General features: G+C 38.8%; 1 protein-coding gene across 2 annotated transcripts in view; it reads right to left on the reverse strand.

The window, feature by feature from the left end:
• The window catches only part of CNOT10 (CCR4-NOT transcription complex subunit 10), a 78,057-nt gene that overhangs the window by 18,902 nt on the left and 31,440 nt on the right, over positions 1 to 27,715 (reverse strand). Inside the window, exons 9-13 of one of the 2 annotated variants that reach the window (XM_044679645.1) lie at positions 25,852 to 26,001; positions 24,232 to 24,434; positions 21,216 to 21,337; positions 20,331 to 20,507; positions 12,882 to 12,959 (exon numbers count right to left, since the gene is read on the reverse strand). In XM_044679645.1, coding sequence (XP_044535580.1) covers positions 12,882 to 12,959; positions 20,331 to 20,507; positions 21,216 to 21,337; positions 24,232 to 24,434; positions 25,852 to 26,001 — 730 coding nt within the window. Of the gene's footprint in view, positions 1 to 12,881; positions 12,963 to 20,330; positions 20,508 to 21,215; positions 21,338 to 24,231; positions 24,435 to 25,851; positions 26,002 to 27,715 lie in introns of both variants that reach the window. The other variant, XM_044679644.1, reaches the window with a different exon arrangement.

The following is a 27,715-nucleotide window of genomic DNA, read 5'->3' on the forward strand; positions in this document are numbered from 1 at the left end:
CTCATTTGATTCTACAGGTTGACATGTTGGCTCTTTAAGAGTGTCTCAACCTCTTCCCTTTCAGCAAGCATCAAGTTATTTTGTTTCTTAGGTTCAGTTTTACAGAATGCATTATTTTTGAGTGCCAGATTTTTTTTTTCTTTTGCTTTCTTAAAAAGAAAGCAATTCAGGGTAGTGAGGTAGCTCTAAACCTAGAGATGAAAGATGTTAGGATCAAATCTGGCCTCAGATATTTCTTATTGTATGACCCTGGACATATCACTTAACCCCAATTGCTTAGCCCTTACCTCTCTTCTGCCTTGGAATTAATACTTAGTATTGATTCTAAGACAGAAGGTCTTAAAAAAAATGGTAGTCCTATGCCATCCCTATTTTATTTATTTGTTTGTTTGTTTATTTGTTTATTTAATTTTTTTTACTTTTTAAAAATATTTTTCCATGTTTACAGGTTTCATTTTCTTTCTCTTCTAAAATAGAAAATATGTCACATTCCCCAATTGAGGGACATCTGCTCATTTTCCAATTTTTTGCCACCACAACCAGTGCCGCTATGAATATTTTTGTACAAACATTTTTCATTATTATCTCTTTTGGGTACAAACCCAGTAGTGGTATTGTTGCATTGAAGGGTATGCATTCTTTTAAAACCCTTTGTGCATAATTCCAAATTGCCTTCCAGAATGGCTGGATTAATTTATAATTCCATCAGCAATGCATTAGTGTTCCAATTTTGCCACAACCCCTCCAACATTTATTTTTTTCCTTTACTGTCATATTGGTCAATCTGATAGGTGTGAAGTAGTACCTCAGCACTATTTTGATTTGAAATTCTCTAATTATGAGGGATTTAGAACACTTTTTCATGTGCTGTCATTCTTATTTTTCTGGTAAAAGGGGTTTTCTTTTGGATGTCTGTAAAATCTTTTTTTTTTTTTTGTTTTATGATGTTACAAAGTCTGACTACAATGTTTCTTGACAAGTTATGCTGAGATTTCTTGGTATCTTGCTGATTCTCTCACTATATTTTGCTATTATTTTTCAGTAAATTCCAGGCATCTTCCTTGTAAGAACTTCTGAAAACATGATATTCAAATTTTATTTTTAATTATTTTCTAATAGACCTATCATTCTTAGTTTAAATATGCACTCCAAGGTCCACATTCTTATTTTTTTACAGTTCTCATGTATTCTTTCAATTACATCTTCTAAATTTCTTCAGTTAATTTTCCTTTCATTACTGCATTCCCATTCTGTTGTTCTCTTTTTATGAAAATCTGTTTTGAAGTGCTTGGTTTTTATTCTAAATTCTCTACTCTTTTAAAACTGTATTACTTCCAGGAGGGTTCTAATTTCTGTCCTTATATCTTAGATGGGACAGCTAGGTACTTTGAGTGGATAGAGCAATAGATTTCAAATTAGGAAGACTCATTTTATGAGTTAAAATATGGCCTTAGACATTTACTTGCCATGTAACCCTGAGCAAGTCATTTAACCTTTATTTGTAAAATGAACTGGAGAATAAAATAGCAAGCCACTCCAGTTATCTTCAACAAGAAAACTCAAGATGGGGGTCAGACACAACGAAAGAAGAAATGACCTAATTATCAGACCAATAAATACAAATCTATAGTCCTTTTTCTAAATTTCTTACTATGGTGGTTGACTGTGGTCCTGGCTGCTAAGTGGGTAAGTGAATGATATCGGACATGGATTACTTTGATTGGGCATTATTCAAAGACCTAGTATGACTTTGTTTTTTCTTTAGAACTTTTTTCATATAAAATTTAGGATTGGGTGTTTAGAATTTTTCATCCACTAGTTATTTGGCCTTTTTGTGTTAATTTTTCTGATGAATTTGATTGGCAGTGATTCATATGCCTCCTGCCTCAGCCATATATATATATATCTCTACATCCCTCTGTGATTTCATCATTTCTTTCTATCCTCCTCAGGGGGGAAGGTGTTTTTATTTCATATGAAGAGTTTAAGTTATTTTAGGCAAAGAGATTTACTACCTCCTGGAATCAAATGGAGATGCTCGTGGAGACCACATGGAGAACGCATGCTGATCCAGGGGCCTAAGAGAGCAACTGGATGTGCAAAAATTTTGAACTTTGAGGGGGTTTTAAATTCATTTGTCTTACTAAAATTAATTTGTTTTGTTAAATTAATCTGTTTTGTTTAAATGCATTTGTTTTATGTATCTATATATTTTGTTGTCAAAAAGGACTGCTCCCTGAATTTTTTTTGTAAAAGAAGCGTCAAGTATTTGATTTCCTCATATTGTAAAAAATTGTTACCATTCTCTCCTTGTATTGATATATATATATATATATACCCTTTATTTATTGTCATTGTAAATTTATTTATGTTTGTTATGATCCATTGGGGAGACTGATCTCCCAAAGGATCACAGAGGGGAATGTGACATTTAAAATTATTGTTAAGCCCTAGAAGACTACTCCCAGGACTCCCTGCTACAACTTCGCTGACACCTCCCACCTCCCACTTCCCACTTCCTTTGTGGGAGGTGTTGGAGAAAGTATAAAAGAGAAAGTTTGCTGCCTTTTCACTCTTTGCTCTCTCAAGACTGGAGGCTGGCTGACTCTCTCTGATCCTGGACTCTCTCTACCCCAAGACGCTTTTTCACTACCTAACCTTTTCCCTTCTAATTTAAATAAAACCTAGCTATTCTAAATCCTAAGTTGCTCTCTGATCTTTTATTGGAGCCCCTGAAGAGCTCTGGTCAATCTCTCCCTACCTGAGCTGGGACCGCTACCTTCCTTTCCCTTCCTCTACCCTTTCTCCCATCCATCCTTCCTTCTACCTTCTTCCCTTCTCCCCCTCACAGATAATAACAGTATCTTGGATATCTCCACTCAATTCTTTGATTTTGTTTTTGACACACGTTGGAGCTTTTCCCTCCCTTCAGTGATGCTTTATTTTTTTCCTCACTTAAATGTAAAATTAAATTGTCATCATACATTATTGCAATTGCTGAATATAATGTTCTCCTGGTTCTGCTCACTTTGCTTTTGCATCAGTTCATGTAGGCCTTTCCAGGTTTTTCTGAAATCTTCCTGTTCATCATTTCTTATAGTACAACTGTATTCCATACTGTTGGTTTTAGAGGCTTGGCTAAACTTGTTGTAATTCTTTTCTCAGGAGGCATTGACTCAGGAGTTGTTGGCTCCCTTTTTTTTTTTTCACTATGAAGTATTAGTTAAATGAAGCAACTTTTTTCTTTGATTATTTATTTCTCCTTTTTTGGTGGACTCTTACATCTTGATCCATCACTGCTGAATATTTTAGGGACCTTGCTATAGAAATGTGTCTGTTAATCCTTTCTTTTCAGTATACCTGCCTCTATTTTGCCCACTTTCCCCTCGTCCACTACCCACACAACTCCCAACCCCAGCCTTCTCCTATCACTCATATCAGAGGTCAGGTAAGTTCTGTGGTCCTTGATATGCAAGGTGGAAGTGTTGGAATAGTGCTGCAGGGAGAATGATAGACCCTAGTAGATGGGCCTATTTTCCTTCCTTCCAATTCTTACTCTTCTGGGTTCTATGATTTTCTCTGCAGCTGACTTTCTTCAGTTCCTAAGCTGACCTGGGGGGTGGGGGTGGGGGATTCATCACTTTATGAAGTGGCATTGGAGGATGAAGTTGGAGGGAAACTGATGAGGAGAAACTTTAAGAAGCCAGAAGGTCTTTCTCTCATTTCTGCTGGCTGCTATTTCTAATACCTACAATTAAGCCAGAATTTCTGGGTTCTTCTCTACTCCACAATCTTCTCCCCTGGATTTAAGATTCTTCTACAGTGGCCTGTCCTTCCTCTCAAGTCTAGACATTGGCATGACACACAGATCTCAATCTATCTAATGGGGTTAACTCCAAAAGCCAGTAACTGACTGTGATCTCCAAAGGCACATGGGGCCACCCAGGTTATACTGAGCAGCTGCAGGCTGTTGAAAACGGTGAGGGAATAAGCTGGTCAGCTGTTCTTATCATCTTGCTCAGGATTCTTTAAATAACTGTTTTCATTATTGTAGTATTTACTCCATTTGGAAGCATTTTTCTTGCTTATTTGGGGTAGTAAAGGAGGAACTGCACCCTTGGCTATCTGTGATTTTGCTATCTTCTCAGTAATCCCTTTTTACCTGGTGAAGGATACTAATATCAATTAGATTTTGAAAAATAAGAATTCAGACTTCTGGATTCAAAAGACTATAATCACTAAGAACAATAATGTAATACTTAAAGCAAATGCTATTTAAACCACATTCTGTGAAGAGTTGATGAGTGTGTAAAAAACTGGAATTTCCCTAGGTGAGAAATGAATTTTAGTTTCTTACAGCTGCCAGGAATTGGAGGAAATATGGGGCACAGACAGCATAAAAGACCCTGCCTCACTGTGTCAGAACCTGTTTCTGGTCCCCAAGGGGCAAAGACTCGGCTGCCAAAATCACAGAGTGAAAGAGGAAAACCCCACCTACTCCTGGGCTTGGGACTCTGAGAAGCAAGTGACACTATTTTCCCAAAGTTGCTTCTAGTGAAACTTAGCAGTAAGCTTAGCCAACAAAGTGGAGCTCTCCTGTGATGATTCCCAGCTTCCACCTTCCTTGGGTGAGTATGAACTGCTGCCCTACAGTAAATATTGTGGCAGAATGTGAACTATTTCCATGAGGGAAGGCAATGAGCCTAATTTTTCTTTGTAACCCCAAAGCATCTAGCACAATACTCTGAACATACTAGGTACTTATTAATAAACATTATTGGTTGATGAAATTTTCCCACTTCATAAAAATATTACTTTTGGGGTTGCCGCTTCAAGCCCAAATATTTCCAGGATGCTTGCTCTAGGGCTTCTTGCTGAGAAAGCAGATTTCCCCACCCTCTGTAGAGAGGAAATATGAATGCTGTTGGCCAAGTCTCATGTCAAGCATGCTGTGAAACGCCTGGCCTGGACTCTTCTGACAGCTGGTGGGCCACTCTCGCCTCAAACTTCTAGCAACTGTCAAGCCCATTTTGAGTCCAGAAGTCAGTCATGTAATTGGTGGCAAGGCCTGAAATTCCTTTCTTCCTCTTTCCCAGGAAGCCCACACATTCATTATGAACAAGAAGGCAAAGAACCTCTGTCTTCTCCAGTTTTCTACCTTGTCTTGCCATGCCAACATGTCACGTCTAACAGCAACAGACAAAAGTACCAAGAGAAAAAAGCTGGTTGGGTTTTCTTTCCAATTTGAAATGTTGCCATAACAAATGGTTAGGATTTTGTGTAAGATTCAAAATCACATCTATACAGGAATCTCCACCCCCTTCCATATATTCTCCAACTAACATTTGCTTTCCTTCTCTTCCAATTCATCATGGCCCATCTCTCCCTTTGTCCCATACTTCACCCCATCTTCCGTAAAAGAAATGAACAGCCCACTTACAGCCCCTTACCCCAGTTTGTGTGAATCTGGTAAAGATTTATTTTCACTACATACATATGAGGTCTGATTCCCTGAGACTAGTGTCAAAAACACTGATTTTTATGGCTATTGCTCAAAATATGATCACCCCTGCCCCCAAACTCCATCTTCGAGTCACTGTCCAATCTGCTTTACCAAACACTCAAGAGATCTGACAGTTCATTAGACTGGAAGAATTGTACCACAAGGGAAAAGACAAACTACCCTCCCCCACCATGAGGATTTGATAAAACTCCACAGGCTACACTCCTACAGAGCTCTGTGTGTCTTGCAACTGGGGAAAAACCTACTCTCGAACCACCAAATGACGCCAGACAACCTGTTGGATGAGATAGGGAAATAAGATCTGTCAACTCACGTATCCTGTGGTTAACTCAACCTAAACCAGGCATTTGGATTAGCTTAATCTAGGTTAAAAGAGGCCAGGCTAGAGTAAATCCAGTTGTTCACCATCTAGTAAATGAGACAAGAACAAAAAATACATTTTTCTCAAAGATGCAAATTGGTGTCCAAATCTATTAGTAAATAGTATCATCCACCAAAGTGACCTTTAGCACATGGGCCTCAGAATTAACCCCAAAAAGTAAAAAGGGTCACTTCAGTTCATTCAGCCAAACCTACATATAAGAGCTCACATCACTATTACTAAACAGTAGCTCCTGTTTCCCTAGAAGATGGTTAAAATGATTTATCCAGAAGAGCACAACTAAGAAATGTCTGAGGCAGGATTAGAACCCTGTTCCTGACTCTCAATTCAGTATCTCAGACTCTACAACTACAAGAGTTGACAGGCATCCCCCCCTTTCTGAAACATGTCAGATTACATCAAGTTCAGCTATCGAATACAGATAGAAGTATTCTGTCTACTGCACGGCAGCAGATAAAATAGTGAAAATAGTTGGGCGAGTTGATTATAGGGTTCAAAGTGGTTCTCATATTCAGCACACTGCCTTCCATTAAACATTTATTTCTCAGGAAATTTTAAACCATACTCCTCTCTCCCAATTACATGAAATGAGTTAGGACCATCCTATGTCTTATCTTCCAAGGTCTCAAATAGAAACAAGATGGTAAGTACTGTAGATGGTCACTTTGGGGATCCCTTGACCCCAAGAAATTTAGAATCTGTAAAACATTTATTTGCCTTTCTGTGTAGGTCTACATTCAGTCAGCATGTACTACTCCTCAGACTAATGTAAATTGTTCCATCACAACTTGCTACTCAGCTGGATGATTAACTTCAACTCAATTCCAAGACTTTTGTATCTGTGTACAGAGACATGGCTAGTCAGTTTTGCTAAAAAGTTATAGCTGGAACAATTTTGTCATAGAAAACACAGACCTAGTCTTGACCAAACTATCCATTGCTTTAACTTGGTAAGAACTTTAAATCAGCAACAGCACACCAGAAGTCACAAGCATCTGACTTTTCTTAAATACATTTAAAAAGTAATTTTCTTTTTTTTCTTTTTGTCATGCAAAACACATATTGGTTCATTGTTGTAAGAGTGCACTCATACAACACCAAAAACAAGTAATTTTCAAACATATTTAGAGCCAAATTCTCATTTGTCTTTAAGTCATTATTTTTCATGACACTGGGCCACAAAAGCATTTGTCAAATTTGATGGAGAATTTGCTCCATGGTACTTGAGTGGTTTAAAAGAACTAATGAACTTCCGAACCATGTGTGTAACATGTCTAGGGAATAAACAACTCAATAATATAATAAATGAAAGTAAAATTATTAAATGTAATATTAATTTTTTAAAAAGTGCAATCGCCATCTATAAAATTAACTTTCAAGTCAGGAATCTGTTAGTAGCTCTAAGTTTTAATAAAAATGGAGATATAGAAAAAAAGGGAAAGGGACAGAAAATTTCACTTAGCTAAATATCTAAATTGAAATCCGGAAGCCTGCCAAAAAAACCCTTAAGCGCACAGCTGGCACCAGAGCTCTTGCTCAAGAGTGTTCTTCCACCGCCTCACCAACCCAGAGAGAGACACCTCCCCTTATACACCACACCTTTTTTACTCCTGTCTCCCTCCATAGTGCAAAGTAGGCATGTAAAATGAGATGCCAGCTAGGACAAACTTAGGGAGTAGTTTTCTATCTATACAATAGGCTGGCATGATCTAAGAATATGTTCTATCTTTTTTCTTCCTGCCTATATTTTGATAGCAAATGTCAAATTAATAAAAAAAAAATTCATTTTCCTTGTAATGTTTTCCAGCTTTAATCTAATTTAATTAACTCTTTAATCCCTACCCTAATTCCCACTTCTCTCCACACATATCCACAATTTCTCTGCACCCCTAGTAGCGACCTTCGTGCTAGTGTTGGGAAATGAGTCTTCCACTAAAGCTTTGACTTAGGGCAAATACTGAAGAATTTCAGCAGATTTGCATTCACTAATGGCTAAAAGGAACTGGAATACTGGGAAACAAATTAGGTTATTATAGATTATGAATAAATTTGTGAATTTCTTAACCATCACTAGCTTAAAAGTATTCTTGTATCAGCATTCAAACACCTGTTGATTTGAGTTTAGATTCACTACAGTATTTCTATTATCATACAAGAAAATTAACCCTATTTACTGGGTTAAATAAAGAAGACTCTCAAATATTTCGGAAGCTAAGTCACTTAAGCTTAATGAAAACTGTAATAAAATGAAACATTTACTCCTTTCATTCATTACATCACTAAGTTGCATGCCTTAATAAGTTACTGGAGATATGGATAGAATTACTCTAGAATTTTTTGTATCCGAGAAAATATTGGCCATGTCAGAGGTTTGTGGGATCATACAAAATTTTAAACATGCAATTTACTGAAGTAGTTGCCATCTAAGTCTTAGGCTAGTCTAAAGATTAGGAATCAGGAACAATAGGGATTTTCTGTTAAAGACACAACAGTTTTCCTTGGGTTGGCTTTTTTTCACATGTCATAATTGACAGCAAAGGAAACAGACAGTTTCCTACTAATTACTGGTACTGGTAGTTAATTATTTTTCTCTTATTAAAAAAAAGACTGGCTTTAAAGCCTTATATATATTTTTGGAATAGTCCTAATCTTTAACATTTAATATTTGTCTATTTGCAGCACTCATTTAACCATTTTACCCCAAAGTTTGGAATAAAATGTATGCTTTCTCAACTTTTTGTGATAATACTTCTAATACAGCTCTGATATTAGAAGGGGAGAGTGGGTGGTTGTCCTTTTAGCACAAGTGAGAGCCCTTCAATTCAACTACATAATTTATCTGAGACATCCTGCCAGCTTTTAGGGTTTTTAAAAAATAATTAAGCAAGAGAGAATTTTTCCATAATGGCTACCTTTTAGATACAAAATATAACAACATAATGAAGACTTGATGTACTTTGCCTAGCTGCTGAAAACATACCTATAATTAGATTAGTATGAGTATGTATGTTGAATATGAACATGATACCTGTATATTTATACACAGCATCTATATATATTTAGCCCTTCATTTATTTTATGAGCAAATACACAAAAGAAGACCCTCAAGAGGGTGTCATAAGAAGTGGCCATTATCACAGCCATGATAAGTTATTGCATATTAATTGCGCTAGAAATAGAAAATGGCCCCTGTGATGGTTTGGGCATTACAGAATTCAAGGGGTCAAATATAACAGCCTATAGAAACTCAGCTAGACCCTAGTCATGCCCCTATCTCTTTTCCACAGAATTCAAGGCAAAAGTAGGCTCAGAAGTATCAAGAAGAAATGAAGCCTACTAATGCTAAAGTCAAACTAAATCTTCAGAGATACCCTACAATCCTTCCTCTCTGCAGCCTAACCCCAGACATTCAACTAGCCTGTCTTCCCAGCATCTCTCTAAAAAGCCACCCCCATTCAAACATTTTATCACTCAGAAAATGGTGACCCAAACCTTTGGCATCCCCTTCCCCATCCCATTTGTCTCCACCCTGCCATCACAACTGCCTGCTTCTGCAGCCACTTTTAGAAATCTACCCCAAGGCCCATTCCATTTGGTTCCACTTCCTTTGTCCCATATGCTCCACAAAATAAGGCTTACTATATGCCAGCAAACTAATTTTTAGCAATTCATCATAGTGATCCTGATATTTCCTCATGGAAATACTCATACTGTACTTTTCCAAAAGGTGCTTCTTTCTGTAACAAAAGGAAGCAATTCACTCATCCCAGAAATCACCATTCCTACTCTCAGGACATACAGAAAAAAGAGCTGACTAACCAAAGAAAGGAACAAACATTCAAGAGGAGAAATATTCCTTTCTGCAGCACTTCTCTTAAAAGCTATACTTGGGAGACAAATAATCACACTAATTTTCAGGTTCATCTGTTCAGCTTCATAATGGAAAAAAAGATAAAATTTGGAAGAGTTAAAGCAGACCAAAAACCTGACTTTCTCATTCCCTCAAATCAATTTATTCAAAAATCCATTTACTGAAAATTACTACATTTTTATTACAGAAGATCCCCAAACAATGAAAACAAGCAATTTAAATAACATTTCCAACCATGAATGAACACCAGAAAAGTAAAGCAGGTCTTTCTTGGGTGAATTAAAGCCAAAGGACATTTCCCCCAATTTCCCAATGATGCTTTGGAATTTCCCTTCTTACTTTTTGGCCATCACAATTTCATTTTCGTTTAGGGGCTTTGATTTGAAAATAATTCTACTCCCTCAAGAAATGAAATATGTTAACAGTGACAAAAATGTCACTGTAGGTTTTGTACTGATAAGTTACCAAAAAAAAACTGTAATGAACTGGGCTCTTCATCTCTGAGTCCAGATACTCAGGCTGAATTTAGCTTCACAGATTAAAGTTGATAAAGTAAAAAGATAACAAAAACCCAATTATGTGTAGAGTTTGGATTTTGTTGCATTTAAGGAAGCATTTCACATAAAAAACTGCAGACTATTCTTCTTGCTTTTATATTTCAGTCATGACCACCCCGTCCAAATTGCTCTTTGGGGGCCATCTTAAAGTAACAGCCTAAGCATAGTCCATAATTAATGCGGAAAATATAATTTTCCAATTCTAAAAGCAAGGTCAATGCCTCATTGGCTCAAAGAACAGAGGTTTGAAAGATGTTCAGGTTTGCCTTTCCTGCTTGTAACCAAAGAACAACAAAGGTTAATTCTTCCCTGAAGACAACAGGATACAGAGGGCATGTAACCCAGGATAAAGAGGGTATTACTTACAGCTGCAGTGGGAAATTACTGTACTCTCTGACAGAAATAAAATAAAACCAAAGGGAAGATAAAAGAACTGAGGCCAACATTCTTTGTGTTGTTTTACTGAGCAAAAGGGACATGTGCTCTCAAACATTGGGACTGCTGAAATCATTAGTCAATGCTTTTCTCCTCTCTTTCTACTCCCACCCCCTGCCTTCTTTAAGGCCCCTGACCACACTCACCATACAGACATTTGCTTGGCCACTGTTATCACCAAAGACATTAAAGGTGCAAAGAAATATCTTTTAAAGCAGTGTTACTCCAAAGTGCAGCAAAAAAAAAAAAAAGTGATGAAAAATCATATTTGACATCGAGAGAGCTCTTTCAATTACTTGTTTTCTCACTTTTGTCTTAGTTCCATGATAAATTCTCAACAAGTTGTCTGTGCCAACTTTGTTGCACAATCATAAAAGATATGTTTAAATTCATACTGAAGTTTATTTCACCATCTTGGAACAAAACGGTGACTGATTTTTAAAATTGTCCAACAGGAATATTTTTGTTTAATTTTTATGGATTTTAATGTAATTTGGTACATGAGCTATGTTCTATTTGAGAATATCTTTTCTTTTAACACAATGATAGCAAACTGTCAAACTGTTCAGTAGGTGCATGAGAAAGGGAGGGAATAAGCATTTATATGGTGCCTATTCTGTGCCAGGCACTGTACTAAGCACTTTACAAGCATTATCTCATTTGATCCTCACAACAACCCTGTAGTAAGTGCTATTATTATCCCCATTTAAAAGCTGAAGAAACTGAGACAAACAGAGGTTAAGTGACTTGCCTAGGATCTGAGGCCAAACCTGAAACTTGAGTCTTCCTGACTCTAGGCCCAGTTCTCTATCCACTTGTGCCACCTTATGGCCTCAGCTATAGGCAATCATTATTTTCAAGAAATAAAGGCTAGTACACATTAAATTCCTGTATTCAGAGAGCACAGATATTAACTTTGGATAAAATACTTATATTTCTATTATTTCACCTTTAAGAAAACTGAGAAAAAGTCCAGATTATAGCTTTACAAGTCACAAACTACTGAACTTAAAATCACTTTGATATTTCTTGGAAAGGCCAAATTCAACATTGACTTATTCACAATATAACTATAAGTTCCACAGGGAACTTGTCTTCACAGGAAAGGGAATTACTGAATCAGTTGTTAAAACTATTCATCTAACAAAAAATAATAACCACTTTGAAGAAAATTAACATTTGTCCATGTCTTAATTGAATTAAAGATAATTTAATTTTCCATTAATAAATTACATAGATATTCCTTTCTGTTTCCTCAGAATCTACAGCACAAACTTTTAATTCTGGGACTGAGCATAAATGTCATGACAATATTGTTTGACAATTCTATGGCATGACTAACAAAAGGCCCAATTAAACAACTGACTTTTAAATATAAAAAATGCTGAAAACATGCATCAGAACTTTCCTTCTGCAACTGATACTCCTCAAAACTTGCACTGTCTGAAAAAGTTAATTAAGCTTTTTGGATGCTATAGTAAAACTATATATATATTCACAGGAATATATACCAAGGATGTCAAAAACAGAAAGGCCCCATACATACCAAAATATTAACAGTAGCACTGTGGGAGCAAGAAATTGGGAACAAATTAGGTGTCTTATGAGCTAGAGAACAGATAAACACATTGTGGTATGCAGATGTAATGGGCTACTACTGTGTCATAGGATATGACAGAGAATTTAGAGAAGTATGAGAAGACTTTGATGAACTGATGCAGAGTATCAGTTTTTCCACAAAAAAATGTGGAAAACACTACACAGTGATCACAATGTAAATTGAAAAAACAATAACATTACTAAGCCTGACCCCTAAAAAGAGCTGAATATCTCTCTTTTCACTGAAGAAGTACAGGGTATGTGGGCATAGATTATTTCATGGACTGACACTCAACATGTTGGAATATTTTGCTGAATTGCTTTTTTTCCTCTCAAAATGAAATATGATATAAAGAACATATGGCATTAATAATTTTTAAATGGAATCTGTAACCTAATAATATTTTTTCTTACTCTTCTACACATTTTAACACTGAGCAACCTTACAAAACCTTTTGCTCTAAGATCAATCTTTTGCTTTAAATTTTAAAATAATTTTATTTTGGCACTTACCTTAAATTCTCCAATTCTTGTTTTCTGAGAGGAGAAGAAGGTGGAGCTGGGATGAATTTATCTCCATCATGACTTTTACTGCTGAAATAAAGACACTCTATTACTTATAAAGTTTAACCACTAAGCCCTTTGACTTTTCCCCATACTTCCCTTCATTATATGCTTAGTAATAATAATTCCCTCTTGGTGTAAAATAAAAGAATATTGAGGGGGTAAATGATAAATGCTCAATAATTAATTATTATTAACATTTACTTAACTACTTCATACATCAATTCTTACTTATGATCAGAAAATTAACAAATAAATTCCTTATTTTTAAATATAAATAAATGGATATATTACATGGTAGATTCAGAGGAATGAAGAAAAAGAATGGGAGGGAGAGAGGAAAAGAAGGAGGGAAGGAGGGAGAAAAGAAAGAAGGCAGGCTTATGAATCTAGTGCCAAGCATTCTGCTAAGTACTTTTATTTATAAATATTATCTCAGGCCTTATTTTTCACTTCAATAGAAACCACTAATCTCTTAACCAATACTGGATTTGCATAATATTTCAAACTTCCAAAGCATTCAATACACACGATCTCATTTGAGTCTCAGAACTCACTGTGAGGTATTCTATAGCATAAGCTATAGAGAGCAAATTAAGAAAGTTATGTAGCTTATAACTTTTGTCAGATGAAGAATTCTAACCTAGTTTTGCCCTGACTCTTGTAATGTTACTTGTCATTGCAATATGGAAAACAGAATGATTGACAGTTAGCAGTTTGGAACTTTGAATGAACCGAGCCTGCATATACTAGCAAGAGCAAAGTCAGTTGCTGGGAGGATTATATAAGCAGGATTTGGACTGAACGAGAGATCTCAATTTTGAGAAGGGATTTTGGTGGGAAGTCTTGGTTAGGCTTGGGTAGGCCAAGGTCAATTTAGGATACCAGCAACCAGCTCTGATCATTGCTATACTCTTAAATACTGTGTGACTCTATACTGTACATTCCGACTAATTACTCATCAAGAAGAAGCAATATCAATCATCATCAAACCTGATTCAGGTTAAAACAGCCTGGCTTTGCCAGGATGAATCTGACAACCACGCCACAACAACTGTTAAACTCCCTGATTTATCTTCAATTCTCATAGCATCTGATCATCTATAGCAGGGGTCAGCAATGTATGGCTCTTTCTGCAGGAGCCATAAAGTCCATTTTTTTTCAGGCGCTGTTACAGGAGCGGCACTGTGAGCACTGGATGGCTCTCACGAAATTACATTTTTAAAAATGTGGCGTTTACGGCTCTCATGGCCAAAAAGGTTGCCGACCCCTGATCTATAGCTTAAGCCAAAGATTTCCTTTACCACCCTCTCCTTCAATTCCCTGTTCTCTTTCCCTAATTTTGTTACCACTAAATCTTAAACTCACTTAGATGAATGTTATTCTTTAACTTAAGGATTAACAATCATATACTTGGGTATTTGAAGAAAGAGGGATTATTTCCAACTGGAAGTTAAGTCGCAGTCAATTGGCATTTATCTACATCTTGGGGCCAGGATAAGAAGTTAGAAGAGCTAAGTAATCTGAACCACAGTTTCTTCACTTGACTATACTTGTTGGATGTAGCAGTTTCTTCACAAATATTCCTGTGGGGTCCTTAGTGTAACACTTGTAACCTTGGTGTTACACCTAAGGATTTCCACTACTTACGCAGCTTCAGCTCCTCATACCATCAGAGGACCTGCCTCAATTATTATATAACACTCTTCCTCCAACTCCCCCAGACACATTAGACTCAATGGCTGCACCATCCCACTGAAATGAAGCTATGAAAACGTCTTCCCACATTAAATGTGTGTCAGAGTCCCCTTCTGATCTCTTTCAGCATTCTCTGCTGCTGCCTTTCATCACTGTTTACTCTGGAGTCACAAAGCAGACGCAGCAGCTGTTTCCCTTGTTTCTTTATTTCTGAACATTCTAAATTTGCCAGTGAATGTTTCCCAAGCCATGATCATCAATGCTTCTTCTTCCTTGGAACCATCTCAAGAAAGTGAGCCTTTGCCTTTGGGCAATTTGTTCGTTCGTTTGTTTCTTTCTTTCTTCTGCCATATCTTCTTTTTGAAGATTCTCATTAGATTCTCATCAAATTATCATTGTGCTTTGGAAGAAGGAAAGGTTATCTTTTTTTTCTGTGCTAAAGGCCTATTGATATTACTACTGTGCTATCGGTCACAGACGCCAGCTTGGAAAACTACCTTAAATGTTTCCCAATGTGCCAGGTTTGATTTGTTCTTCTATGGAGACTTTTCTGGCAAATATTTGTAAATGTAAAATAAAAGTGTATTTTTTCTGTAAACTGTGAGGTGACTTCTAGAAACACCTAATCCTGAGCCCTATTTCTGTATGTTTATTAAAAGTATTTTCCATGGGCAGGACGAGCTAACATAATAAAAATGACCATCCTACCCAAATTAATTTACCTATTTAGTGCTATATCTATCAAACTACCAAAAAACTTTTTTACTGAATTAGAAAAAACTATAACAAAGTTCATTTGGAAGAACAAAAGACCAAGAATATCAAGGGAAATAATGAAAAAAAATATGAAGGAAAGTGACCTAGCAGTACCAGATCTTAAACTGTACTATAAAGCAGCAGTCATCAAAACAATATGGTACTGGCAAAGAGACAGAAGGGAGGATCAGTGGAATAGACTAGGGGCAAGCGACTTTAGCAAGACCATTTTCAATAAACCCAAAGAACCCAGCTTTTGGGACAAAAACCCACTATTTGACAAAAACTGCTGGGAAAATTGGAAAACAATATGGGAGAGATTGGGCCTGGATCAACATCTCACACCTATACCAAGATAAACTCAGAATGGGTGAATGACTTGAATATAAAGAAGGAAACTATAGGTAAATTGGGTGAGCACAGAAAATAACGGACTTCTCTACTAGCAGCAATGCAAGGATCCAGAGCAAGGCTGAGGGACTTATGAGAAAGAAAACTAGCCACATTCAGAGGAAGAACTGTGGGAGGAAAAACATAGAAAAAAAAACAACTGCTTGAACACATGGGCTCTTGGGGATATTATTGGGGATGTAGACACTAAACGATAACTCTAGTCTAAATATCAATAATATGGAATTAGGTCTTGATCAATGACACATATAAAACCCAGTGGAATTGTGTGTTGGCTAAAGAGGTTTGAGGGAGAGGGAAAGGTCATGAAACATGTAACTAGGGGAAAATATTCAAAATTAAAATAAAAAAAAGAAGTATTTTCACAAAAACAACAATAGCCATCCTATTAAGAGCATACATTCTCCCAGATAATATCTGAAAATAGAATACTTACAGAAAAAGAACCCTTTGACTTAGCAATATCACTAATGAGTCTGTATCCCAAAGAGATGAGAGATAGGGGAAAAGGATCTACTTGTACAGAAACATTTTTAGCAGCTTTTTGTGGTGGCTACAATTGGAAACTAAAAGGGTGTCCATCAATTGGGGAATGAATGGCTGAACAAGTTGTGATATATGATTATAATGGAATACTATTGTGCCATATGAAATGTCCAGGGAGCAGCTAGGTGGCTCAGTGGATTGAGAGTCAGACCTAGAGATGGGAGGTCCTGGGTTCAAATCTAGTCTCAAGACACTTCCTAGTTGTGTGACCCTGGGCAAGTCACTTAATTCCTATTGCCTAGCCCTTACCATTCTTCTGCCTTGGAACCAATACCAAGATCTGATTCTAAGACTGAAGGTAACGAAAAAGAGAGGAGAGGAGAGAAAAGAAGGGAAAAGAAAAGTCCAACAGAATGAATTCAGAAAAACCTGGAAAGATTTGTATGAACTGATGCAAAGTGAAGTGAGCAGAACCAGAACAGTGTATACAGTAACAGAAATATTGTAAGATGACCAACTATGAAGGACTAAAATATTATCAGCAAGATAAAGTCCCAAGAAAACCACCAAGGCACTCATTATAAAAAAAACTACGCTCCACAGCCAAAGAAGAAACTTTTAGAACCTGACTATAGATCAAAGCATGCCATTTTCCACTTTATTTCCTTCATGAGTTCTTTATTTGATATGTGATATGTGTCTTGTCATGGCATGAGCAATATGGAAATACAGATTACATGAAAGCACTGGCAGAACCTATATCAGACCATTTACTGCTTCAAGGAGTGGGGTGGAAGAGGAGAATCTGAATCACAAAATGTTAGAACATAACTGTCAAAAATTGTTTCTACATGTAATTGAGAAAAATAAAAATAAAAGGAAGTTTAAAAAAGGATACACTCCTTCCTAGGTAACCCCCTGTTTATATAGCAAGTTGCCACTCTCTGAATCAGCAGCTCTCTGGGCCAATTTCCCAATTAATAGGCAAGAGAAAAACAAAACCAGTGGTATTTGACATCAAGCCACAAAGTAACCTATCACCTAAGACATTTATAGAGTCTAAATTTAGTGAGGGATAAAGTGAGAAAGATTTTTGAAATTAAAATATGTTCTTGTATGAAATTCAGAAAAATCTGCCTCATCTGGAGGTTTCCCGATACAGAGCACAAACTCTGGTCTGTCTTCATTCCTAAACGCACTGCTCTCTCTCCTCTGGCCTCCCTAGACTGCTCCCTTTTCTCTTTTATCCCAAGGGCTAACTGTTACCTCATTGTTTCTCTCTCCTCAAACATCTAAACAATGTGAGCATGCCCAATGCTATCACCTAAGTGTGTGGGAGTACATCTTTTCTTCCCTCTCCTCTCTCCCACACAGCTGGGACCAGTTGTCTTCCACCAATTCTCTACACTGTCCCCTTAGCCCCTGCAGGCCCTGTGGAAAGTAGGAGGGTGTGTCATCGCCTGGGAGTGCTGGATACCACATGAATTTACTCCAGGGAAAATGTGGGCATCAACAACTGTAAAGAAAACTCTGTACTGGACAGGTAGTCAAAAAAAGTACCATCTGCAGCTGCTGTTCACAGGCTATGAGGCTTCAAGAAATCACTTCATTTCTTGGAGTCCAGATCTCCTCACCTGACCAAAGAAGGGGTTCAATTCTTCCAGCTCTTAAAATTATTACAACTCTTGGATTCTACTTAGAATCAATGATATTATTTTCCTGTTCTCTCCCTGTACCCCCATTATGGCTTCCTACAATGCATGCAAGCTAAGTGTGTCCCGTCTCTCTCTGGGCTCCTAAACACCTTCCTCCTCTTATGCTGCTCCAAATAAGAGCATACGACCATGGAGAGTCCATGCTCTTCCCTCTAGGTTTTCTCTGGGTGAGTAACTTCACGTGACTCAACAACCAAACCTTTCTTTAAAGTAGAAAGGATATTGTGGCTGCCCAGTAACAGCTCCCATCTAGACACTGCTTAATACAATGAAAACTGAGGTGATGATGGGATAACCACATTAAAGTAAAGGATGAATTAGATGAGAAATTGGAGGGGTGGTTGGAATAGAATGGATGAAGAAATTAGGATCATTCAAGAACACTCCACAGATAATGTTAGGAGACAATTCAGAAATGATGACAATTGTGAACTGAAAACCCTGCCCCGAGACCCTCTTCTTCCCTCCAACATTTACATGATTTGTTCTGTTTTTTTTTTTTTATCACTGTGTTTCAACTCCTAACCAACAGCATCAAATACTCTTTGGATATAAATGGGTTCAAACTTTAAATCAGCTTCTTCTAAACATTTCCTTTCTGGTCAAGGAATCTCCCTCTTACCGGGGTGACAATAGTTATAAATGAAGGAAAACGAAGAAAAAACAAATTACGATAGGGTTATTGAAACAAGATCAGTAAAGATACAAGCTCTTGTCTCTGAATAATCAAATACAGTTCTTGTATTTGTTTAGTATCTGCTGCTCTAGACACTGAGGTCCACAATTGTTATCATTTCTGAATTGTCCCCTACCATTATCTGTTGAGTGTTCTTGAATGATCCTAATTTCTTCATCCATTCCATTCCAACCATCCCCCCAATTTCTCATCTAATTCATTCTTTACTATAATGTGGTTTTCCCATCATCAGCTCAAATCTGAAATCAATGGCCTGCCACCAGCCAATGCCCAATCAGTTTCTCCACTTAACTTTCTTTTGTCCATTAACAGAAATCCCATCTTCCCAATCACCCAAGTTCAAACACCAGAGGAGTTTTTACCCTTCCCTTTTCTTTGAATTCTACCATGAAGATCTTCCCAACCCCCATACATTACATTCTTTGCTCCCCACTAGCATTGCCATCACATTAGCTCAGGTGTTCACTTTATTCCTAGACTAGCAAGGTAGTCCCATAACCAGTCTACCCATGTCCATTTCTCCTTGAACCACCCATCAGATAATACTTTGCCTAAAATATCACTGATTACCTCACTCTCTTGCACTGTTCCAGAGCAACACCTTCACTCTGCCCTCGCTGATTTGTCTCATCAGCACTACTTCCCACTCTCCCCCGACATGAACCATCTCCAGCCAGGCTCTCTCTGCTAAATGGGCCTCAGGAATTCCCATTCCCATGCTTTATGTCATTTCCCTCCACTCACATATCCTCCCTGCTGCACTCTGTCTTCTGGAATACTTATATGCCACATCTTCAGGAATTCCTTCCCCCACCACAAGCAGATCACTTCCCTCCTGTGAACTCCAAACACTGTTCTGGGTCACTCATAGTACTGCTGATAACAGAAAATTATTTGCAAACCTTTTAAGGTTAGAGAAAATGCTAGTTATTGTTATTGTTTAAAGTAAGACCTAAAAGAGACCTGGCTAATTCACCCAAGCCAACCCCTTCATTTTAGAGATTCAGCTTTTCATAATCTAGATATCTGTCCTCCTTTTAACAACAATGTGAATTCCCTGAGGGCAAGGACCATGTACTTCTTTATATCTACCATAATTCCTAGCACAATACTAAACAAATAGAAGATAACTAATTTTTTTCATGAAAATTCTGTTTTTAATATTCTAAATTCATAAAGAATGTCTTTAACATTAAGTCTTTATAATACATTCAATAACTAGTAAAAATTTACAAAGGCAACCAGGGTATAGTGGACAAAGAAATAGGTTTTTGTTTTTGTTTTTTAAAACCCTTACCTTCCATCTTGGAATCAAAACTATGTATTGGTTTCAAGGCAGAAGAGTAGTAAGAACTAGGCAATGGGGGTCAAGTGACTTGCCCAGGGTCACCCAGCTAGGAGTTATCTGAGGCCAGATTCGAACCTAGGACCTCTCATCTCTAGGCCTGGCTCTACATCCACTGAGCCACCCAAATGCTCCCAAGAAATGGCTTTTGATATGGGAAGACCTGGGCTGCTCTGTGACACTAGACAAAAAAATGCTTAACTTCTTGACACTCTTAAGACCATAAATTACAAAGATGGAAAGTTCCTTTAATCAATGAAATTGCAGGTCTGGGTATAGAGCTGGATTACCTGCAAGTCTCCTGACTTTCAGCATTTTCTCCAGACCCGCCCAACTGGTTACTTGTCTTAGACCCATTCTCCTGCTTTGGTTCCTGCTGGTCTTCTGGTAACAGCAGCAAAGCATTTCTGAGACAAATGGCTGCAAACTCCATACTGGCTACGGGAATAGCGGAGGACTGTCCATCACTTAAAAGAACAAAATTAAACAAAACAAATGAAAAGTAAATTTAAAATGTTGACATAATGTTTATGGAGACGGATGCCAAGTATCATTTTTAAATGCTTTGTTTTACTAGTAACCACAAGCGAAACCACTGGTGATTTTAATCAGAACTTTAAAATCCAATAGGCTGCAATTCATGTAAGAAGTTGTGAAAGACTGCATGAAGCCATCACATCTTTGCTCTATGTCCGAAGAAATATGGGAAATTCTAGTTGGAATCTTTTGACAGGATGTGGGCCTTGCATATTTGAAAGACCATAAATCAAGAAATCATTCTGTATAACTAAAAATCTCCAAGCTATTTTGAACACTTGTTATGTACGGGGAACCAGAGTCTCTGCTTGGCCCCTTTAAAGTACAAATCACTACATTTAAACATTTCATTCAAGGGAAAGAGGCTTCTAAACAAAGCCTGAGTGATGGATAGCCTATGATGCATCCCAGATCCCCTGACGCCCTCTCCTGGAGAGATGAGATGGGCCAACAGTTTTACTGGGAATCTTCTTGAATCCTGCTCTAGTAGAAAGTCCAAGTTAGCCAGGGCCAACTTCTTTGATGTTTAGTTTGGAAAGTAACAACAATCCCTGTAATACAAGAATCCCATCTCTAAATTAAAACATTTGCTTCAAAGGCAACATGAGAACAAGCCTCCCCCTTGCTTATAGACTTACTTATAGACAGCATTCTGTATGGACTGGGAAGCCAGGACAATCTTTCGATGATAGCCTTGACCCACGATGGACTGGACAATCCCCTTTTTGCTTGGAAGACCTTTCGTCTCCTGTTCCGAGGTCTACAAAACACACAAGGGAAGTTTTTAAGAAGTCTCCTGATCAGAGTAAAAGGGTTAGCTATAAAGACAGATACATTACAAACTCATTTTAATTTTGTAAGTCTCCCATCTCCCCAAAACACTTTATCAGGGAAAACAGGGGAAGGGGATCAGGAGAGGTAGCCAGAGAAGGGAAAAGAGCAGAGGTCTGTCTGCAGTACAAGATCAATGAGGTGAGAGAGCTCCTGTCTCTCCAAGAGCATCATCCCTTGGTGGCAAGGACTGAGAAGGTGGACAGGTGAGTGGAGATGGGTACTCCACTGTGAGGAGCAGATTAATTTAAGGGGATGTATCATGCAACAAGAGACTGACAAGAATGGGCACAGCACAGATGAGGAATGATCTGAACAGCAAAAAAGGAGCTCCTGCCCATGAGTCAAAAAAATGTATTTTCCTCCTGTCTCAAAGGCACTCACTGCCTGGGACCTGAGACTGGGAGGCTCCACACCAGGCCTTGAGAAGGCACCATGGTTGCACTATGGCCACCTGCTGGGGTGGAGGTAGGGGTTGCCCAAAGAAGGTTCCTGACTCTCTAGTTCTGGCTTTTAGGGCAGCAGAACCATATATGGACCTGAGCCTCTGACTGGGCACAGTATAACTGCACCCTAAGATAAAGCACTTCTGTAAAGAACATGACTGGGCACAATATAACTAGTCACTGCTCTCATTCCTCGGTTTTAGAAGTTCCTATTATCCACAACTAGAATTCTTTAAAGCTTAATCCAATAAAAGGCAGTAACTATATGAACTAAAGGCCAGAAAAGTTAAGTTACTTTCCCAGGTTCACACAGGTTAAAAGTGGAAGAATCTGAACCCTGATCGATTCCCAAATCCAGAGTCCTTCTCTCTGGGCCATGCTTCCTTTTAATATAAGAGTATTTCTTGCTGGTCTCAATGAGGCAACATAGAGAAAAGACTGATAGAGAGGATGTAGGTTCAAGCTTCCTCTTAGCAGTCTGTGTGGCCCCGGGTCTGTTTCTCCACTGGTGGAATAAAGACACTCTATTCCAGTTCTAAGCCTAAAATCCACTAAACAAAACTAAAACTACTAAAAGACTTAACAGCCACTTTTTTGCCCAAGAAAGGTTTCACACCTTTAAAAAAAAGCCATAGGAATTCTTTCTTTTCTTTTCAAATGGGCCCAGACAAAGAAGGCTACTAAAATTAAGAGCTCCTCTGTCCGTGGCGATGCTGGCTAGCTCTTTCTCCAGCCCCCTCAGCAGTCAGTCCTCTGGAGATGAGGTAAGTTGGTCTTTGGATGGACAATCTGCTGCTGGCCCCATGCCAGGGCTTTAAAAGTAGGGTAAGCAAATGGAGGCAGGAGGCTCAGGGTTCAAATTCCATCTTGAGTGCTCATTTGCTGTGGGACCCTAAGAAAGGCACTAAATATCAGAGCCTTAGTTAACCCATCTGTAAAAGGAAGGGGTTGAGGACTCAAGGACTTTAAAAGGAGGAGTGCTCCAGTTCCAAGTTGGTTCCCTGCTGGTGTTCTGTTCCCACTCTCCTTTTTGCCCTGATGTGGAATTAGAAGTAGACATGATTCCTCATCAATAAAAAACTTAAAAGATAAAATTCTAGAGGATATAAAATAGGACATTTCCAGGCATGTTTAATAATTTTTCCCTTTTCTACACTATATAATCTAAAATTTGCCATTTTAAAAATGACTCACAAGAAGATGTCCTCTCTGAAGACAATCAGATAGGCTTAGAACCTCAGGTCTGAAGCTACTCAGAAGATTTTCCAGTTAGGGCTATAACTAACTACTGCTGCTCATTCCTCAACCTCCAATCTTTATTTTTTTAAAATGGGCCAGGATCTGCCAGAGGCAATCACATAATTACATTTTGGGATAGTCCTTCCCTGGCCACAAGAAGGTGACCTAGGCCTCACAACCAATTTTCTCAGAGACAGAGGGAAAAAGAAGGAAGTGGACAAAAGAGATACTAACCCTCCTTTCTAACTAATTTATAAATTTTCTAGTTCAAATAAATTTAGCCTTATCATATAGCTAATCTACTTATTCAGAAACATAGGGAAAACAATTCCCAGGCCTGAGAAAAATGCTTGCCTGTTTACTTCTCTAAAGTAAGGAGCTCTCAAAGTGACCCTTTTCAGGACCCATGAGGCCAACATGTTTTCATGATCACATTAAGACACTGTAAATTCTAGCAAGGCAAATGGTCATAGATATAATCCACCTAAACGAAAGTTGCTTGGGGGGGTGGGGATCCTCCATGATTTTTTTTTAACCCTTACCTTCTACCTTAGAAAAGAGTGATAAGGGCTAGGCAATGGAGGTTAAGCGACTTGACCAGGGTCTGTCTGTCTCTCTCCCCTTGGCTTCTGGCTTAGAATTAATACTATGTATTAGTTCTGAGGCAGAAGAGTGGTATAGGTCAAGCAACTGAGGTGGAGACTTGCCCAGAGTTGCATAGTTCTTAGCTTCATAGGTGTCTGAGCCCAGATTTGAACCCATCTCTAGATCTGGCTCTCAATCCACTGAGCCACCTAACTGCCCTCCTCCATGATGTTTAAAGGGCGTAAGGGGGCCTGCTCTAAGCTCTAAGGCATCTGCTAGGAACCTTCCTCAACATCACACTAACACCACCATCTCTGTAGCTAAGGAGATTTAGTCAATTATTCCTTTTAAAAATGGCTAATGTATACTCTGTCAATAAATGAGTTTTAATAAACGGGTTCATGAGTTGCATTTCTCCTTTCTTTTAACCAAAGAGCTGCCTAATCAAAGGGAGTAATGTCCTGGCTCACTTTTTAAAAAGCAGTGAAGTAAGAAGGTGCAGGGTCACCATGGTCCATGAACAAGAGGCAGGCAGGTGGGCTCCCTCACTCACCCCCTTGTTGGCGGCAATGCAGCACTCGGCCAGCCTCAGCCAAAGGCGGGCGTTGGAATGGTAAACCTGGACAGCTTCGATCAAACACTCAAAGGCCGCCAACGGCCGGCCGATGTGGAGCAGCTGAATCCCACAATTGTACAGCAGCTCGTAGCGTTTGTTCGTCAGCAGGGTACACATGGGCCTTCCCGAGAACTTCTTCCCTGGGAATAGAAGCCAGAGTGTGGTGACGGCTCTAGCATGAGTCTTGTCGCCCCCACACTCTGCATGCTCCCCAAGGAAGCCCCATTCAGTGGGCTCTCTCCCCCAAATAATCCTGAGTTGAAACCTCAACATCACCTGCCCTCCTCACTAGGAGCGTCCATTCCATCCTCTTCCTTGGGGAGCCAGCACCCAGCATGCATGTCCTCTAAACATTTGTCAGCCTACCAACCGCCCCAAGCCGCATTCTCCTGGTTGGTGTCCCTCCCTCCAGCCCAGTCTGTCCACTTCTCTCCCTGAAGGTGTGAAGACTCCAGCCTGACCTGGGTACGAGGGAGAGGGCTCCATACAGCACCCTTTACTTCATGCTTCTTATGTGCATGGATCAGCAGCTTGGCCTCCCAGTGGCCAGGAGAGTAATGAGAAGATCCCACCTCACTCCCTTCCATCTAAAGGCAAGGGGCTGGTCTAAAATGCCTCCTCAGTGCCTTCTTGCTCTAACTCTGTTCCTGGGACCTCAAAGGAGCCCAGGATTCTGGGCCCCAGGCCCTGGGTCAGCCCCCAGCTTACTCAGTGCAGATGTACCTCACATACACATGCACTCCATAACAAAGCAGCACACAAAGGCTGAGTTTTATCAACTTGTCAGTGAGATGACATCTCTCTAATTTTAACTGCATTAATTTGTAAATGTTTGTTAAATGAAATTGAAATGTTTTTTCACATGATCTCACTGAGGAGGCAGCCAAGTGTCTCTTTGGATAGTGTCTCAGTCCTGGAGTGAGGAAGAACTGAGTTCCAATTTGTCCTCAGACACTTACTAGCTGTGTGACTCTGAGCAAGTCACTTAACTGCCATGTGTCTCAGTTTCTTCATCTGCAAAATGGAGATAATAACATCACCCAGACCTCCCAGAGTTGTTGTGGGGATAAAATGAAATGATATTTGAAAAGCACTGGGCCTGGCACACTACAGTAGGTGCTACAGAAATGCTTACATTTTTTCATTTTAAAAAATTGTTCTGAACTTAATAAAATGAGCATTTCCATATAAAAAGTAGAACAGAAAAAGTGATAAACAAAACAGATATTATGTAGACCTGTTTTTCCCTTTGAAGAATATAGTAAGTTCAACATGGAATTTTCAAAGATGTCTTGATTGTCCACATCTCCTTCTGTTTCCTTTGTGCATTAAAAAAAAAACAACCCTTAAATCCCCTCCCCCGTTTTATTATTCATAAATTAACCCAAATAAGTATTCCTACTAGTCAGCTCTGCATTGACTATTGACTCTTGTCCCTCCATGTTGATGAGATCCTTTTTGAAAACAAAACAAAAAACAAAAAAACCTCCCAAACCAAAGCCCACCTCCACATGTGCTCCCCCAGCAGTGTGTACAGTCAGCTAAAACAAGACTTACCAGGGTCTGTGCTGCCTGCCCCGAGCTGAGCACAGACATTGTCATTTTCTTGGAGAGCCTTCTTAAAATAGAAAATTCCCAAATTGTGTTTGCCCATGGCAAAATGAATGCAGCCCAGGTTGTTCCAGAACATACACCTTAAGCATTCACCTACATAAAACAAATAAGCCAAATTACACAAGCCCAGAACAGCACCTTCTCATGGAGACTGACCTCCCCATCAGCTGCCCAGGATCCCCCATCCTCTCTGGGATACGATCCCAGAGCCTGAACAGAAAGCAATCAGAAGCCTGGCAGTGCTTTCTTAGGGAGCTGCCTATCTTCTCGAGTACAGCCAGATCACATGCAAAGCTAGGTCACTTCAAAGAGCTGTATTTTGGGGGATGCAGGAGATGCTCTCTGTGAATGATGGGGCCCAAAAGATTGATCACCCTGCAGTCAGCTAGATGCGAATGGCAGGCTCTGTGTACATCACTGGGTCCCTCCTCAGAACCCTTTCAGTCCTTGTGCTTGGCTGGCCTAGGCTTGCAGGACTTGGGGCCCTAGCCTTCTCTTTGTCATGACAAGGCACTTCAGAAGGACTAGAGTGGGGGGGGAGTAGCCATAATAGGGCATGACTCTTTGGAGAAGCTGAAGGAAATACAACAATACAAGCAAGCTGCAGGAAATTCTTCCTATCTCATCAGCTGGTTCTGCAAAAAAACATAGCTGGGTAAAACTACATTGTAAGGGAGGGTAATCAATCTTCTGAGGAACTTGGGTGCCCAGAAGGGAAATATCCCTGCAGGATTCCATGATGTCATGGTAGGGTTTGGGCATTACAGTGTGATGTCACTATGAGGGATGGAGGGAAAACAATGTTATTAGGTCTGCCTATAAATCTACTGGTAGACAAGGCCTAGAGACAGAAGGTCTGAATTTAGACCCTTCCTAGCTTGTGACTCTGGGCAAATCATTAACCCCCATTGCCCTGCCCTTAACACTCTTCTTCTTTGAAACCAATACATATTATGGATTCTAAGATAGAAGAAGTTAAGGGTTTTTAAAAAAACACGATTAGACAAAATGTGAGTCTGCATATAAAATACTCATGATGATTATCTGGGCTAAATAAAGCAGTCCAGGAGCATAGATATTTTAAAAAATCAATGACCTAACACATATATACATGAATCTGTGTGTGTGTATACACATTTGGTTTTGAATTAAATTCCTGTTAGTACATTAAAAAAAAAAAAAAAAGATCATACGATAAAAATACAACTCACAAACTAGGAAGGCTCCCCAAGAGCTAGTGCCCTGGAAAGGAAACAACACTATTTTTCAGACTGATGCTAAGAATCAGCTTAAACTGAAGGAGGAGGAAAGTAGGGAGGGATTTCTCACTTCTCCAAACAAGCTATTTTTATGCTTCCATCCTTTTCTGGAGAGAAAGAAGTCCTTCTCCAGGAGAAGGCCTGTAAGCATAAACAGAAATATTATAATGTCCACTAATGTCCTAGTTGAGCAGCAGAAAGAAGCTGACAGCTGACTGACCCATCATCTATGATATGCACTAAGTGAGCATCGCCTAGAGTGGATTCTTTCACAGGTACACTGATGCTGGCTAGATTTGAAGATGGCTTAGAGTCAGGAAGGACTGGACAATTTATTTGTTTTTAGGCCCAAATATGTATTAGACTATATTTTAAAATGATTTATTGGTCTGACTGTGGTTCTGAATTGTTCATATTATTTTTCTAACAGTACTAAAAAATCAAGAAAAAACTGTTTTGAAAAATGGCGACTAGCTGGCTAGAAGTGACATCTATGAAATTCAGCCTTTTTGGAAGAAAATTTTTACAGTTCATTTACTCAATTACCA

The sequence above is a fragment of the Gracilinanus agilis genome, chromosome 5, assembly GCF_016433145.1.
Source record: "Gracilinanus agilis isolate LMUSP501 chromosome 5, AgileGrace, whole genome shotgun sequence".
NCBI lineage: Eukaryota > Metazoa > Chordata > Mammalia > Didelphimorphia > Didelphidae > Gracilinanus > Gracilinanus agilis.